General features: G+C 46.6%; 1 protein-coding gene across 1 annotated transcript in view; it reads right to left on the bottom strand.

Annotated features, from left to right (window-relative positions):
- The window catches only part of LOC139406765 (solute carrier family 22 member 23), a 30,321-nt gene extending 13,489 nt beyond the window's left edge, over positions 1-16,832 (bottom strand). The window contains exons 1-4 of the mRNA XM_071149783.1: positions 16,292-16,832; positions 13,946-14,049; positions 13,399-13,553; positions 5,472-5,658 (exon numbers count right to left, since the gene is read on the bottom strand). Of these exons, the coding sequence (XP_071005884.1) occupies positions 5,472-5,658; positions 13,399-13,553; positions 13,946-14,049; positions 16,292-16,729 (884 nt within the window). The 5' untranslated portion in view covers positions 16,730-16,832. The remainder of the gene's footprint in view (positions 1-5,471; positions 5,659-13,398; positions 13,554-13,945; positions 14,050-16,291) is intronic.
- Positions 16,833-18,578: the final 1,746 nt, after the last annotated feature.

Here is an 18,578-nt window from a genome sequence, read left to right on the forward strand (position 1 = left end):
TTGTTGTGAAATTGTTAGATTACTTGTTAGATAGTACTGCATGGCCGGAACTAGAAGCACAAGCATTTCGCTACACTTGCATTAACATCTGCTAACCATGTGTATGTGACAAATAAAATTTGATTTGATTTGACTACTCTCTTCACAGAACAGCGCAAACTGGCTCTTGCCAGGAATAGAAAAGGGAGTGTGAGGCCCCGGTGCACAACTGAGCAAGAGGGAAAGTACATTAGAGTGTCCAGTTTGAGAAACAGACGCCTCACAAGTCCTCAACTGGCAGCTTCATTAAATAGTACCCACAAAACACCAGTATCAATATCAACAGTAAAGAGGCGACTTCGGGATGCTGGCCTTCTAGGCAGAGTTGCAAAGAAAAAGCCAAGTCTCAGACTGGCCAATAAAAAGAAAAGATTAAGATGGGCAAAATAACACAGACACTGGACAGAGAAAGATTGGAAGAAAGTGTTATGGACAGACAAATCTAAGTTTGAGGTGTTCGGATCACAAAGAAGAACATTTGTGAGGCGCAGAAAAAAATAAAAGATGCTGGAGGAGTGCTTGATGGAATGGGCTGGGGGTGCTTTGGTGGTGGTAAAGTGGGAGATTTGTACAGGCTTAAGGGGATCTTGAAGAAGGAAGGCTGTCACTCCATTTTGCAACGCCATGCCATACCCTGTGGACGGCACTTAATTGGAGCCAATTTCCTCCTACAACAGGACAATGACCCAAAGCACAGCTCCAAACTATGCAAGAACTATTCAGGGAAGAAGCAGTCAGCTGGTATTCTGTCTATAATGGAGTGGCCAGCACAGCCACCGGATCTCAACCCTATTGAGCTGCTGTGGGAGCAGCTTGACCGTATGGTACGTAAGAAGTGCCCATCAAGCCAATCCAACTTGTGGGAGGTGCTTCAGGAAGCATGCGGTGAAATCTCTTCAGATTACCTCAACAAATTGACAACTAGAATGCCAAAGGTCTGCATGTTACGGTGCGTGAATGAGGACCCAAAAGCGTATCAACTTAAACAGAGCTTCTTTAATTACCAAACATAGGTAGGCTCAGATGGACCGGCAGATTCCGACAGGACAGGACAAGGTTACAGCAAACATGACGACAGTCTGGTTCAGGCATGAATGACACAAACAAACAAGAATCCGACAAGGACAGGAACAAAAACAGAGAGAGATATAGGGACCTAATCAGAGGGAAAAAGGGAACAGGTGGGAAACGGGGTGACGAGGTGGTTAGGAGGAGACAAGGCACAGCTGGTGGAAATTGGGGGAGAAAAGGTAACCTAACAACGACCAGCAGAGGGAGACAGGGTGAAGGGAAAGGACAGAGACAAGACACAACATGACAGTACATGACAGTACCCCCCCACTCACCGAGCGCCTCCTGGCGCACTCGAGGAGGAAACCTGGCGGCAACGGAGGAAATCATCAATCAGCGCACGGTCCAGCACGTCCCGAGAGGGAACCCAACTCCTCTCCTCAGGACCGTACCCCTCCCAGTCAACTAGGTACTGATGACCACGGCCCCGAGGACGCATGTCCAAGATTTTACGGACCCTGTAGATAGGTGCGCCCTCGACAAGGATGGGGGGGGGGGGGGGGAAGACGAGCGGGGGCGCGAAGAACGGGCTTAACACAGGAGACATGGAAGACCGGGTGGACGCGACGAAGATATCGCGGAAGAAGAAGTCGCACTGCGACAGGATTAATGACCTGAGAGATACGGAATGGACCAATGAACCGCGGGGTCAACTTGCGAGAAGCCGTCTTAAGGGGAAGGTTCTGAGTGGAGAGCCAAACTCTCTGACCGCGACAATATCTAGGGCTCTTAGTTCTACGCTTATTAGCAGCTCTCACAGTCTGCGCCCTATAACGGCAAAGTGCAGACCTGACCCTCTTCCAGGTGCGCTCGCAACGTTGGACAAAAGCCTGAGCGGAGGGGACGCTGGACTCGGCGAACTGAGATGAGAACAACGGAGGCTGGTACCCGAGGCTACTCTGAAAAGGAGATAGCCCGGTCGCAGACGAAGGAAGCGAGTTGTGGGCGTATTCTGCCCAGGGGAGCTGTTCTGACCAAGACGCAGGGTTGCGAAAAGAAAGACTGCGTAAGATGCGACCAATAGTCTGATTGGCCCGTTCTGCTTGACCGTTAGACTGGGGGTGAAAGCCGGAAGAGAGACTGAGACGTGAATTGCGGACCTCTGTCCGAAACGACGTCTGAATGAATTCTGAAAACATTCTCGATGATGATTTGTGCCGTCTCTTTACCGCCTATAAGAATAACAGTCTTCCCCGCTGACGAAGGCAGTCCGGTGACAAAATCTAAGGCGATGTGAGACCACGGTCGAGAGGGAATAGGAAGCGGCCTGAGACGGCCGGCAGGAGGAGAGTTACCGGACTTAGTCTGCGCGCAGACCGAACAAGCAGCCACGAAACGACGCGTGTCATGCTCCCGGGTGGGCCACCAGAAACGCTGGCGAAGCAAGCGTACCCCGAACGCCAGGGTGGCCGGCTAACTTGGCAGAGTGAGCCCACTGAAGAACGGCCAGACGAGTAGGAACGGGAACGAAAAGAAGGTTCCTAGGACAAGCGCGCGGCGACGGAGTTTGAGTGAGTGCTTGCTTTACCTGCCTCTCAATTCCCCAGACAGTCAACCCGACAACACGCCCCTCAGGAAGAACTGAAGAGACGAGACAAAGCATCAGGCTTGGTGTTCTTAGAGCCCGGACGATAAGAAATCACGAACTGTGACGCGCATTAAGTCTTTGGCAGAACGGATGTACTCAAGGTTCCTATGGTCAGTCCAAACGACAAAAGGAACGGTCGCCCCCTCCAACCACTGTCGCCATTCGAGTGTTACGTTCCGACGGCGACAGGCGATGAGAAAAATACGCGCATGGGTGGACCTTGTCGTCAGCACGTCTTGACAGAAGTAAGGGCTGTGAGAGGAGCTGCCACCTGACCGAAATTACGGATGAAACGACGATAGAAGTTCGCGAAGCCGAGAAAGCGCTGCAGCTCGACGCGTGACTTACCAGCGGAAATAACAGAACCGAGAAATGTGACGGAGGAGGCATGAAAAGTGCACTTCTCAGCCTTCACAAAAAGACAATTCTCTAAAAGGCGCTGGAGGACACGTCGAACGTGCTGAACATGAATCTGGAGTGACGGTGAAAAAATCAGGATATCGTCAAGGTAAACGAAAACAAAGATGTTCAGCATGTCTCTCAGGACATCATTGACTAATGCCTGAAAGACAGCTGGAGCGTTAGCGAGGCCGAAAGGAAGAACCCGGTATTCAAAGTGCCCTAACGGAGTGTTAAACGCGAGATGGTAAGCGTTACGAAGGTCCAACTTAGTGAAAAACCTGGCTCCCTGCAGGATCTCGAAGGCTGAAGACATAAGAGGAAGCGGATAACGATTCTTCACTGTTATGTCATTCAGCCCTCGATAATCTATGAGAGACCCGTCCTTCTTCTTGATATAGTCCCCCGGGGGGGGGTGGTTCCCGGAAGGAGATCAATACTACAATCATACGACCGGTGTGGAGGAAGAGAGGTGGCCCTGGACCGACTGAACACCGTGCGCAGATCGTGATATTCCTCCGGCAAAACATTTCACATGACAAGAGACGTTCCAGGAGAGGATAGAATTACTAGACCAATTAATGGAAGGATTATGACAAACTAGCCAGGGATGGCCCAAAACAACAGGTGTAAAAGGTGAACGAAAAATTAAAAAAGAAATGGTTTCACTATGATTACCAGAAACAGTGAGGGTTAAAGGTAGCGTCTCACGCTGAATCCTGGGGAGAGGACTACCATCCAGGGCGAACAAGGCCGTGGGCTCCTTTAACTGTCTGAGAGGAATGTCATGTTCTTCCGTGGGAGGTGCTTCAGGAAGCATGCGGTGAAATCTCTTCAGATTACCTCAACAAATTGACAACTAGAATGCCAAAGGTCTGCAGGGCTGTAATTGCTGCAAATGGAGTATTCTTTGACGAAAGCTAAGTTTGAAGGACACAATTATTATTTCAATTAAAAATCATTATTAAAAACCTTGTCAATGTCTTGATTATATTTTGCAACTCATTTCATGTCTGTTTTCATGGAAAACAAGGACATTTCTAAGTGACCCCAAACTCCCGCAGGAAGCCTTTTGCCTTTTGGTTGGCAGTCATTGTAAATAAGAATTTGTTCTTAACTGACTTGCCTAGTTAAATAAAGGTTACATTTTTTTTAAATGAAAAACTGATCACAATAGCCACAACTTTAAGAAAACGTAAACTTACGTATTTTTGTCAGGTAAACAGTGAATGAGAGCAACTTTAACTTGGAATGTTGCCTATTAATCTGCTACCAAAAAGTAAAGCTTGCATTCATCATAAATATTCATAGATAGATATTTACGCCTATTATATCTCTGTGTTTACAGGTCTATATTTCCAAGATGCATTAAGATATCCTAATGCTGTTTCTTGTTAATGTAGTGTATTGTATTTCAATATTGGGTTACATGAGCTTATGTGGCCAATCCCCCCTCCAGGCCAGGCATTATTCTGCACCTTTTGAGTTTAAGGGGTGTGTCACAATATCTATCAATTTAACCACTTTAGCAGTCAAAGAAATTTACACAACCATCCGTTTTATAAATGGAGACATAAGAGATGTGAAAACATGGTTGTGTTTTGTTCTACCTCGGGTAGGGCTATCCTTTTTGAGGACTGGCCACTAGTCTATTAATGATCCTCTAACCCCACAGCATGGTGGAATCCCTGGGATTTTCTCGTTTGAGCAAAAGTCTGTCCTCCGTCCTCTTTGCTTCGTCCTCTCCTCTCTCTTCTGAGTGGTCGAGGAGAGTGTCAATTAGTTAGTAGGCAAACGGAAGAGGGTCCTCCCCTCCTCGATAGCCACCTTCCATCGAGGATAGACTACTCATGTGTATCATACCAATGAATAGTTCTGAAATCTGCCACACCCCCTCTGAATCAGCTTTTGTTTTGTCAAAGGAGAAAAACATGCACACATTTAAAAACAATATGCTACTTATTGTTTTATCTATGAACTGTCTTGCATTACCAACAAAGAATGTTTTTAAGCACTTTACACATTTATTTCAGGTAATTTGCTTAATGACGAGAGAGTGGAGTGGAACAGTCTCATTTGAAGAAAACGCATTTCCAACCGCATTCACTCTTCTCGGTTAACTTAGATTTTTTTTTTTAAAGGAGTTCGAGAGGGGACGGAGGAGAGAGGAAGCATGAGGTAAGTAAATCTAATTGATAAAAGACCCCTCAGTGTGCTGAGATACTTCATGAGTGGGAGGAGCCACTCCCTAAGTGGGTGTGGCAATCCCCTCAGTGGGAAGGACTCCATGGTACAACTCATTTCAACCTCTAACTCTAGGAGGATTGTCTCAACAGAATGGTGGTAACATGTAAGACTGGGCGGGGCTCTTTACCAGACGTAGGGCAGCATCAGGATGAAGGGGCAGATGATCATGATCTGCAGGACCTGCCAGTCATCCTGGTCCGGCCAATCACGACACAGAGCCGCCACCCCGGGCATCACCAGCTGACCGCCCACCATGAGGAAACTGGCCACCATGGTCATGGAAAAACGCCAGCCTGGCAGGCACAGCTCAATCCCTATGGGGGAGGGGGTGAGGAGAGAGAGAGGGGAGAGAAGTTAGACATATAGCCACCATGGCCATGGAGAAATGCCAGCTTGGCAGGCACAGCCCAATCTCCATAGAGAGAGAGGGAGCGGGACAGAAGTTACCGCCAGATAAATTGGGCGGGTTCAGTGAGTTCAGTCTCTGAGCTTTTTGTATGTTTTTGCTATTAAGGGCTTTTCATCCTACTGAGACGAACCTAGCTGAGCCCAATTCAAACTGTACTGAGATGTCCTGGTTACAAATCCACCATTGTTGCTGAAACAGTGCTGAAAAGGACAATGTGGGGGAACAGTTCTGTTCGGGTAGCGTGAAAGGGGTAGGTTATAATGGCATACATTACTGAGGTATAGTGCTGTAGCTCTCTGATGTAGCTTAGGTGTTCAACCTACAGCTCATTCCCTCAATTAATAATTGAATACCTATCTGTGTCACAAAATTCCCTCAGAAGCCGGCAGTTAACCAACCGTTAACAACCAGTTAAGAACCAGTGAACCATGAGCTCGCCTTTCTGTCAGAAATCCACACTATGGCCATTCTCAAGGGTTCAGTCAGTTCAGTCAGTGAGCCATTTCACAGTCACCGCCCATCTCTTCCCTGATTGGGCTGTCATCTCATCCCTCTACCGGCTACCCTGTGGTACAGACCAGATGGTCCACTCCAGATGGCAAGGTCTATTTAAATGCGACCAGTAGGGGGGTTTAGGAGAGGGGGGGGGGGGGGGGGGGGGGGGTTCTATGCTGTATGCTCACTAACCAGGGCTCATGTAATGTCACTTCCCATAGCAGAGATGACAGAGAGGAGGGAGAAAGGAAAGAATGCAGAGGTTGCAGAACACAAATAAGTGTTCTGAATGGAGAACTTCCTCCATTCATCAGCTCGATCACTGGTTGAATAATAATAAACCAGAGAGAGAGAAAAAAAAAAATTGGTTAGGCCTATTCTCATTTGGGCAAAAGTCTGTCCTCTCTCCTCCGTGACCCGGAAACCAATAAGTGGTTGAGGAGTGTGTCAATTAGTTAGTAGGCAATCGGAAGATGGTTCTCCCCTCCTCGATAGCCTCCCTTTGGCAAGGAAGCACAAGTGTATCCTACTGTGGAAGTGTTTTGATCCACACCCTCTTTGAACCAGCTGTTGTATTGTCAGAGGAGAAATGCATGCGCACATTTCAAAACGAAATGCTACTTATTTTTTTTAGCACGTTACATATTTGTTTTGGAATCCACCCCTGTAAAGTGGAGAAGAAGCTTCTCATTTCATACAAGAGCATTTTCGTCCATGTTCACTCTCCTTGTCACCTCTCATCGATTACCTTTGACCTTTTCAAAAGGAGGCGAGAGTGGACCCAGGAGTTCAATTGAGAAAATGCCATAGAGACTGAAAAAGGGGGAAAAGTGTATTGCAGCAGGGGAATATCTCCCCTTCCTCCTCCCCCTGTCATGTTCTCTACACTAGGGAGGAGAGCTAGGAGTCAGCTGATACCTGAAGATTGAGAACACCCACTCCTCTCCCCTGGAGCCCAAACACAAAGTTCTCTCTCTCTCGCTCTCTCTTTCTGTGTGTGTGTGTCTGCCCACTCAGCACAGCCCCCTCTGTTCAAACAGAATCAGACCCAGAGCCCAAGTCCAAACCACCTCCTCATTAGACAGATACTGTAGCAGTCTGTATGACACTAGTTTCATGTACTGCTCACAATAAAGATGTCTCTAGAAGAGCCTGGTATATAATTACTTGCTAAATATAGCAGTAACCCCTGCTGCCTCCCCAAAAATGTAACCCCTTAGTGAGGTGTCATTATTTCAATTTGTATTTATTTAAAAAAAAAATCTTTATCTTTAACTGTTTATTGTTGGAAAAGGACCAGTAAGTAAAGCATTTCACTGTTTTTCACGAAGCATGTGACAAATACAATTTGATATGGCACACACACACACAAACACACAGCACTGTGAGTCAGGCAGGGACTTTTGTTCCAGCTTAAAGGGAGAAAGACTCCTCTTGTGTCGATTACCTCACTGACCCCCCCTTCTCTCCTTCCTCTCCTCCCCTCCTCTCCTAATCTCATCTGCTCTCCCTCCCCTCCTCTGCTCTTCCCAAGGCTGATCCCTCTCTCTCCCTCCCTCCCCCACTTCTCTCTTCTCAGCTGAAGTGGCTCTACCCTCAAAAGCTCCCACTCCCGCCCTGTCCTCTTCCTCCACCCCCTGGCCTTGTTCCCCTCCTACTCCTTTCACAAGGAGGCAAACCTCTGACTAAGGCGGAAATTGATCACCTGCAGAGAGAAGAGAGAGAGAGAGATAGACCTATGAAAAGACTTCCACCCTGCTACCATACAGCGGGTAAATGCAAGCATTCCCATGACTGTGCCTCAAAAACCCAACGTCTACCTGGCCCACCACTCAACCCTGGACTTGCACAGCCTTTATGACCAGGTCCTCCTCTACAAAGCAGCAGTGTTCACCTTCGCCTTGGCCGTAAAGACATCTGCATGCTTCCCAGCCGAAACAGTTGTGCATATATTAGACTCCGGAGAGGTTTCTTTGGGTTGTTCGGGTACACACATTTTTTTCTGGAGGCAAGCCCGAAGTTCGGAGCCGAAGTGTTTGCCCCTCCATCGGTAATTGGTCAAAAGTAGGGATTTTTCAATAGAGTCTTTGTTGATAGACGACTTGTTTTCATGCACATTTTTTTAGTGAAAAATACTGCACCAAACATCTTAGTTAAAGCTCTAAAGCAAAAACTTAAAAATGAATGACTTATTTAGTAAATAATGTTTCTGCTACCGTCTCTTATGACCAAAAAGAGCTTCTGGATATCAGAACAGTGATTACTCACCCGGACAAAGATTTTTTCATTAAGTCTGACGCTAAGAATGTACTGCTGCTCGCGGACCAGGCCCAAATCCCAGCAGATCCAGGTGCCTTTTGAGAATTTGTTGGCGAATGGGTAACCCGCCTCTACCATCTGTCCTATTGACCAACGTGCAATCACTGGAGAATAAACTGGATGAGTGCTGTTTGAGACTATCCTACCAACGGGACATTAATAACTGTAATATCTTATGTTTCACCTAGTCGTGGCTGAATGACGACATGATAATTTTCAGCTCGCTGGGTTTTCTGTGCATCGATAAGACAGAACAGCTACCTCCGGTAAGGCGAGGGATGGTGGTGTGTGTCTATTTGTCAATAACAGCTGGTGCGCAAGCTCTAACATTAAGGAAGTCTTGAGGTTTTGCTCACCCGAGGTAGATTAGCTCATAAGCTGTAGACCACACTATCTATATTTTTCGTAGCTGTCTATTTACCACCACAAACCGATGCTGGCACTAAGACTGCACTCAACGAGCTGCATAAGGCCATAAGCAAAGAAGAAAATGCTCATCCAGAAGCGGCACTCCTTGAAGCCGGAGAATTTAACACAGGAAAACTCTAGACCACCTTTACTCCATACAGAAATGCATACAAAGCTCTGCCTAGCCCTCCATTTGGCAAATCCAACCATAATTCTATCCTCCTGATTCCTGCTTACAAGCAAAAACTAAAGCAGCAATTACCAGTGATTCGCTCAATACGGAAGTGGTCAGGTGACACAGATGCTAAGCTACAGAACTGTTTTGCTAGCACAGACTGGAATATGTTCCAGGATTCATCCGATGGCACTGAGGAGTATATCACATCAGTTACCGGCTTCATCAATAAGTGCATCGTTGACGTTGTCCCCACAATGACCATACGTACAAATCCTAACCAAAAGCCATGGATTACTGTCAACATTCGCATTGAGCTAAAGGCTGGAGCTGTCGCTTTCAAGAAGCGGGACTCTAATCCAGACGCTTATAAGAAATCCCGCTATGCCCTCAAACGAACCATCAAACAGGCAAAGCGTCAATACAGGACTAAGATTGAATCCTACTAATTAAGGATTACAAAGAGAAACACAGCCGTGAGCTGCCCAGTGACGCAAGTCTACCAGACGAGCTAAATAACTTCTATGCTCGCTTCGAGGCCAGCAACACTGAAGTATGCATGAGAGCACCAGCTGTTCTGGAAGACTGTGTGCTCATGTAGCCTATGTGAGTAAGACCTTTAAACAGGTCAACATTCACAAGGTCGCGGGGCCAGACGGATTAGCAGGACATGTACTCTGCATGCGCGGACCAGCTGATAAGTGTCTTCACTGACATTTTCAACCTCTCCCTGAAACGAGGCTGTAATACCTACATGCTTCAAGCAGACACCCATAGTCCCTGTGCCCAAGAACACCAAGGTAACCTGCCTAAATGACTACCGCCAGTAGCACTCACATCTGTAGGCATGAAGTGCTTTAAAAGGCTGGTCATGGCTCACATCAACAGCATCCTCCGGGAAACCCTAAACCCACTCCAATTCACATACCGCCCCAACAGATCCACAGATGATGCAATCTAAATTGCGCTCCACACTGCCCTTTCCCACCTGGACAAAAGGAACACCTATGTAAGAATGCTGTTCATTGACTACAGCTCTGCGTTCAACACCATAGTGCCAACAAAGCTCATCACTAAAATAAGGACCTTGGGACTAAACACCTCCCTCTGCAACTGGATCTTGTACTTCCTGACGGGCCGCCCCCAGGTGGTAAGGGTAGGCAACAACAAATCTGCCACACTGATCATCAACACGGGGGCTCCTCGGGTGCGTGCTTAGTCGCCTCCTGTACTCCCTGTCATCAACGACTGCGCAGCCAAGCATGACTCCAATACGATCATTACGTTTGCCCATGACACCACGGTGGTAGGCCTGATCACTGTCAACGACGAGACAGCCTATAGGGAGGAAGTCAGAGAACTGTCAGTGTGGTGCCAGGACAACAACCTCTCACTCAATGTGAGCAAGACAAAGGAGCTGATCGTAGACTACATGAAAAGGCGGGCCGAATAGGCCCCCATTAACATCAATGGGGCTGTAGTGGAGCGGGTCGAGAGTTTTCAAGTTCCTTGGTGTCTACGTCACCAACGAACTATCATGGTCCAAACACACTAAAGACAGTCGTGAAGAGGGCACGACAAAACCTTTTTACTCCTCAGGAGACTGAAAAGATTTGGCATGGATCCCCAAATCATCAAAAAGTTCTACAGCTGCACCATTGAGAGCCTACTGACTGGTTCCATCACCGCCTGGTATGGCAACTGCTTGGCATCTGACCGTAAGGCGCTATAGAGTACATCACTGGGGACAAGCTTCCCGCAATCCAGAACCTATATAATAGGCGGAGTCAGAGGAAAGCCCATAGAATTGTCAGAGACTCCAGTCACCCGTCATAGACTGTTTTCTCTGCCACCGCACGGCAAGCCGTACCGGAGCGCCAAGTCTTGGACCAAAAAAGGCTCCTTTTTCTTGTATCTCATGGTTTGAGATTCCTTTAGGTGCCTTTTGGCAAACTCCAAGCGAGCTGTTATGTGCCTTTTACTGAGGAGTGGCTTCCGTTTGGCCACTCTACCATAAAGGCCTGATTGGTGCAGAGCTGCAGAGTTGGTTGTCCTGTTGGAAGGTTCTCACATCTCCACAGAGGAACTCTGGAGCTCTGTCAGAGTGACCATCGGGTTCTTGGTCACCTCCCTTACCAAGGCCTTTCTCACCCAATTGCTCAATTTGACCCGGTGGCCAGCTCTAGGAAGAGTCTCTGTGATTCCAAACTTCTTCCATTTAAGAATGATGGAGGCCACTGTGTTCTTTGGGACCTTCAATGCTGCAAAAATGTTTTGGTACCATTCCCCAGATCTGTGCCTCGACACAATCCTGTCTCGGAGCTCTACGGGCAATTCCTTCGACTTCGTGGCTTGGTTTTTGCTCTGACATGCACTGTCAACTGTGGGACCTTATATAGACAGGTGTGTGCCTTTCCAAATCATGTCCAATCAATTGAATTTACCACAGGTGGACTGCAAGTTGCAGAAACATCTAAAAGATGATCAATGGAAACAGGATGCGCATGAGTTCAATTTTGAGTCTCATAGCAAAGGGTCTGAATACTTTTTAAACTAGGGTATTTCTGTTAATTATCTGTAATACTTTTGTAAAAATGTCAATATAACTGTTTTTGCCATGTCATTATGGTGTATTGTATGTAGATTACTTTTTTAAATATTATTTTTACTCCATGGTGTAATCGCTGCCGAAGGTGCTTCAACAAAGCACTGAGTAAAGGGTCTGAATACTTATATAAATGTGATATTTCTGGGGAGTTTTATACACATTTGCAAACACTTCTAAAAACTATTTTTGCTTTGTCATTATGGGGTATTGAGTGTACATTGACGAGGGGGACATTTTTTAAATCAATTTTAGAATAAGGCTGTAACGTAACAAAATGTGGAAAAAAGTCTATGTGTCTGAATACTTTCCCCCGAAGGCACTCTATGTCCTACAAACACATGCTTAGTACTGTTAGAAGCGTAAGCACTGTGGAACCGATGATAAGAGTCTGAGATACAGCCGGTCCAAAGAAAACTTAAAATGTACTTATTTTTTTATCCCCATTTTTACTGTTTGTAAAAAAGTTTGATCTTTTACCTTTTTGCAACTTGCCATGCCTTCATTTTTTGTCTCTCCTTGATGTAAATATATATCCCCTGTCCAATTCACAGTTTGTCCACTAGATATCAGTAGGAGATCACATGATGTTGAGAAGTTGCTAACACTAAGATTTGAATCAAATTTCCAAAAAGACAAGGGCTGTAGCTTTCAAATTATATGTAACTTTCTATTTTCTTGCAGGGCCCAAACAAGAGTTTAAAAGGGTAAGAAATGCTGATATTAGAGAAAGAACCTGATCAGGTGAAAAAATGTAATGGCAGAGTTTTTAGCAGAAGTCATGATGGAGGGGGGAAAAAACGCTTTGTCAGCCTCCCTTCTAGTATGGCCTGGTATCAATGACCTCACACAAACACACACACGCACACACGCACACACACACACACACACACACACAGAGAGAAAACATGACTTAGAGGTTTTAGACAGTCCTTTGTTTGAAGCCTTCTGAGACAAACACACAAACAACACCAACACCAATCTGAGGCTACACATTCACAAACACAGAATAGAGCATAGCATAGCATAACACAGCATAGTACACAACAAAACGATTTAAACTAGAAATCCTATATTCATCACATTTTAGCCTCAAAACCATCTTCCCAAGACCACCTTCATAGAACCCCCCCCCCCCCCCCCCCCTCTTAGCCCCAACCTCAAACTGACTGACTAATCTCTCTGGTGATAAAAGGCCTAGGGGGCAAGGGAGATGCGTGGGGGGTTGGAGGTTAGGTGGTATATGGTGTAGGGGGTAAGTAGGATAGAATACCAGGCATCGCTGTAGATAAAGGACAAGATAGACAACACTGATGTCCCCATCAAGGGGTGGGGTGTCAGTATGCCAGACTTTGTCAAGGTCCCCCCATCAAAGACCTTTAAGTGATAGTTCATGCTAATCATCTTATTCATGCTGTGTATTTAATCGAATTAGACATTGTTGATGCCTTCTCAGAGCCCATTGAGGTTTAAAACGAATTTACACCCCCCCAGTCTATGAGGACCTTCTTGAACAAGGGACCAACCAAGCTCTAATTTACCAAAGCACATCTATCAATCTGATACAGGTAGGAAACAGGAAGCAGAACGTCTAGAGCAGGAAGTATGAAGTAGATACCAGGAAGTGGAGGTGCCCTACTTACTCAGTATGTAGAGGGAGAGAGTGAGGCCAGCTAGACAGAAACCCTCAAAGAAACGCAGTGTGCTGAACATAGTCACGTTGAAGGAGAACGCTACGCTCAAACCAAACACCAACATGAACAGCACCGAGACGATCAGAACAGGTTGACGACCGAACCTGAGAGAGAGGGGGGAGACGGCGGGAGAGAGAGAGAGAGAGGGGGGGCAGACATAGAGAGAGAGGGGGGCAGACAGAGAAACAGAGCGAAAGTGAGAGAAATGGTGTGAAATGGAAGTGGAGAGGAAGAAATTAGTATTTTGGTCTGGAAGAGAACATTCCAATCCTCTACAGTCTGTTTGGTTCAGAGGTCAGCAGGTCATTGGGTCAGAGTTGTGAACCAGTTATTCTATAGCCTATGTTGCTATAGCCTCTGTTGCCTACAGACAACCTCAACACGGAGAGCAGTGGGTGTTTCAACACAAGACGATGCTCTATTCTGAGATGTATGGGAGAAGGGGATGCAGCCACAGATGTGAAATGAAAGAAGGGGACAGTGCAGGGTAGTGTACCAGTCGGCTACGACTCCCATCACCAGGTAGCCGAAGATAGATCCCACTAGGAAAGAGAACTTAGCGATGTGAACCTTCCAGGCTGAATCACACACCAAGTTCCACTGCAGAGAGAGAGAGAGAGAGAGAGAGAGAGAGAGGAAATTAAATATATTGTTAACAATATGAAATAATACCTCAAACATCCTTATTGGTTATGAGTATTTTGTATCACCTTTTACCCCCAACCCCTCTTATAATTCCACTAGTTCCTAATGCAACAAAAATCTATATTTTCATGGTAAATTTATTTGGTGGTGAAAGAAAGAGAGGGACAAACATACACCATATATATATCAACAGCATTATATCCCACAGCAAACACCACAACAGGAAGAGTAATGAGTCATTCGTTAGAGAATAGAGAAAAAAAATTAAAAGATCCCTATGCACAATTTGGTTGGAGTTTTTTTACCCTGAGAACCTGTGTGCAGATGGAAGGCACAGACAGCACATAGTGGTGTGATTTATCAACACTGTCTGTCTCTCTTTCTTCCCCGCTCTATCTCTCTCTCTCTCTGTAATTCTCCCTTTGTCTCTCACACACTCTTTCTCTATCTCTTTCTATCCCTTGCTCTCTCTCTCTCCCTCCCTCTCGCTCTTTTTTTCTTTCCCTCTGTTATGCTCTGAATGTGTTGATTATTCATGAAGGGCGATTTGGAGTTTTGAGTGTGCAAACATGTTGTAATCTCATGTGTACCATTCAAACATGCCCCAGAAGGAAAGGAAATGGTGTGTGTGTGTTTGTGTGTGTGTGTGTGTGTGTGTGTGTGTGTGTGTGTGTGTGTGTGTGTGTGTGTGTGAGTGAGTGAGTGAGTGTGTGCGTGTGTGCATGTGAGGGAGAGTGATATATGAAATTATAGATTGAGAGTGAGATTGAGAGTGCTTTAGTGTGTATATCCATGTCTCGGACCCGGTCTTGTTTGAAGTCACAAAGAGCCTGTCTGTGTTCATGAGTATCAGATAATAAGAACATCTATGTTTTGTGTCAATGCACACAATGGTGTAGTTCATTTAAAACAGCTTTTGGGAACAGTGGCCTGTGAAGGTGTGTGTGTGTGTGTGTGTGTGTGTGTGTGTGTGTGTGTGTGTGTGTGTGTGTGTGTGTGTGTGTGTGTGTGTCTGTGCTTACTTTCAATGTGTGCATTTTGGTGTGTGTGTGATGTCAAGCAGCTGTTAGTGAAAGAGTATGGCTGTTTAACAGTGACTCACACCCTGCTGTTCCAGAGCAGAGGGAGTGAGAGAGGAGGAGGGGGAGAGGAATGGAGGGAAATATAGAGGGAGGGAGGGAAAGAGAGAGAGAAGAGAGGGATAGAGAGTTGGAGGGAGAAATGGAAGAGAGAGAGAGAGAGCAGGATGGGAGAGGGAGCAGAGAGAGGGATGATAAAGAGCGATACAGGGATTGAGAGAGATGAAGAGAAAGAGAGAGATGGAGATAGATGGAGGGGGAGAGGAAAGAGAGGAGAGAGCAGGAGGGAAGGAGAGAGAGAGAGAGAGGGAAAGAGAGAAAGAGGATAAGAAGGAAAGAGAGATGATTATTGGGTATGAGTGATAAGTCTGCAGTGGCCTGGGCAGTGTGCGATAAAGAAAGACACAGTCTGTAATAGGTGTATCTAATGGCTATTTAAACTCAGCATTATCAGAGAAAGCAGATGTCTGGCACTGTACACACACACACACACACACACACACACACACACACACACACAGACACAGTAAAACATCCATAAAGGATCACACACACTAACAACACACACACTGAAACCTTATCTCATAGAAGTTTAAGATTCAATTGATTGTTTGTCAAACCTGCTCATATGCTGGTTCATGTGTTGGGGCAACAAGAGACAGCGTGCACCTACTCTTCTTCTATGGTGGATCGTGGAATAATCACATTCCCTGCTCTCATTAGCACCACAGAGGCTACACTGCCACATATATCACATTAAACACTGAATAACTAAATTAGCTTGCATGGATAATTATACTCCAGAGTGCAGTGTGTTTTTGATAATGCCAATTCAGGTCACAGGATAAATTAAAGTGGTTTGAAAATGAGTTACTGTGTGCTCTGAGAGCAAACTGTGATCTGTTTTACAGTAGGCCTATGGCACAGAATGGAACACTGGACAGAGTGCATGCGCTGTCCATGGTGCTGGGTAGGCTACATTTCTTTGAGAATTAGCTTGTGCCCGCCCTATAGTTGCATAGGATGCAGTGTTGGTGATTCTGATGATTAGGCCTATTATGTATTTTCAGACGCAGAAATCATCAGAAGGAAGGTATGGTATATGGAGCACACGTTACCTTGGTAACCACGTTCTGACTGAGTCCGGTCTGCAGCTCGAGTTTCCACTCCTTGCACTCGCACTCCATGCCGCCGCTGTAAGGCACGGGCTTACCAATGTCTCCGTTCGTGGCGGTCACCGGTAACTTTGAAGAACCAACGGTCCAATTACTTCCGTTAACAAGAGGCTGCATGCACGTGCCTTTTGGTTGCGCCAAAAGGAAATAATCCGAAAACTGGCTAAATCCGATAAATAAAGCCGGTATCCACGTCAGAACAACGAGCTGTTTTTGGTGTTTCCCAAATCCCCCGAGAGACGGTAGTACCGAGCCGTCGACGTGCGGCAGGAGCCTAGGTGCCTGTGTCTGCTCCAGCGGCATGAAGCCGTTCTCCGGTGGCGGTTGTTCCCGGTCCTGCGGCTGCGCCTCCGCCACCGGCCGCTCTGGTCCCGCTGCCATCTATACAACAAAGAGGTGCCAAACCCCACAGCCAAACTCCGGGCGCTCTGCTGCTCTGTCCACACCGCTCTGCGTAAACCCTTTGTTACAAAGGAAACCCGGAGCGCAGGCAGACCAATCTTGTGTGTCCAACAAAGACGCACAGAATGAGGTCTGGCAGATTACCGAGCGGTTGGTCATCTCACCATGGTGCTCCGGTTAGAATGGGCCGACCGAATAACAGTTTCAGGTGGAGCCTGGGTCTCAGGGGGAAGCCGAGGTGAGGACACAGGCAAGGTGGTGGCTCCGAGAGGCAGGCATGCTTACCATGTGCTTTGTGTTCCAACCAGGTATAGCTTCCATGTGGGGCTAACACAGGCAAAGAGGTGTGGGTGACCGATCAGTCTAAACTCGAGGCTGCACATCTGCTAGCCCCTCCACGCGCTCCACAGGTAACACACCTGTCCAATCCTTGACCCCTCGCAGGTATTGTGGTGGTGGTGGTCATTGCTCCAGTTTACAGACAAAGCCAACCGTTATCCTACATCTCGTCCGGCTCTCAAACTATAAGAGATCACCGTTTGATTTCCATGAACAGGTAACCTATTTCTCTATTCGTCTGGGTCTCCAGTCCTGAACAATTCGATCCCACACCCAGTCTCTGAGATAGAATCAAGCCCCGCCCGCCCTGGTCGTGCACCGCGCTGTGATTGGTCAGTGTTTACGGGGCGATTGCACCACTCACGCGCAATTGGGCATCGGTGCCGTAACCCAGGCCTACCAAACGGCAACAAAGATCTCCTTTGTTTAGCCCATGTCCCATTTCCCATAAAATAATAAGATGAGTTTATGCGAAATACTACAATTACTGTTTATTGTCGATGAGGGTAGATTAACTGAAGATGTGTTGGAAGCTATAATGATTTGTGTCAACTAAAGCGAGCGAGGGGCTCCCAATCACAGTCTACCGAGCTCAGTTGATTATAATATCCATGTCAGAATGTCTGACTCATAAATAGATAATAACGTTTGCATTTCTGGAGATGACAATAGCCTGTCACTCAGGTGGGTTGCAGCTGCAGCCTACTGTACAATTATCACATTGTCGCCTCCGCAAGGTGATGTGTGGATAGTATGACGCCAGATGGCGCCAAATGATCACAAACTAAGGGCGAGTGCAATCAGAGATCAGTACATAATAACGAGATACTCGTGTCTCCGCCCTAACAATGGGAGTCGTTTTTCTAAAGGCGGGAAGGTAGGCGAAACGTTTTAGGTCCAAAATAAGCCGATAGAAACCGAATTGGGCTTATATTTGACATATTTTGGCAAGAGTGAAACCTTTCTCTTCGCCTCTTCCTCTCTGGTATAATGCATTGCCTAATGTTTGACAGGAGGCAGGTTCCATTGACCCACGTTTAAAGCCAATTTATGCTTGCTTGGAAATGTGGTCGCAGGCGCCTATGGAGGGTGTGACGCAATGGCGGAGCCCCTGTCGGCATGCAGAGGCCAAATTGAGCTCCGTACCACATCGCTGTACGCCTCCCAAATTTGTAACAATGCGGAGGGCTCCATATAGCGCCGTATAGCTCCACATTGACATGACTGGTAGGAAGGGGCGGGAGGTCCTGTATAAAACAAATCTCAATTGACAACTTCCTTCACAACAGCTACAGCTCACATCACCTTAAACGCTGCATGGACAAAAGTCGGCAGATATATGTAACGGATGTGAAATAGCTAGCTAGTTAGCGGTGGTACGCGCTAAATAGCATTTCAATCGGTGACGTCACTTTCTCTGAGTCCTTGAAGTAGTGGTTCCGCTCGCTCTGCAAGAGCCGCGGCTTTTGTGAAGCGATGGGTAACGATG

The sequence above is a fragment of the Oncorhynchus clarkii genome, chromosome 4, assembly GCF_045791955.1.
Source record: "Oncorhynchus clarkii lewisi isolate Uvic-CL-2024 chromosome 4, UVic_Ocla_1.0, whole genome shotgun sequence".
Taxonomy (NCBI): domain Eukaryota; kingdom Metazoa; phylum Chordata; class Actinopteri; order Salmoniformes; family Salmonidae; genus Oncorhynchus; species Oncorhynchus clarkii.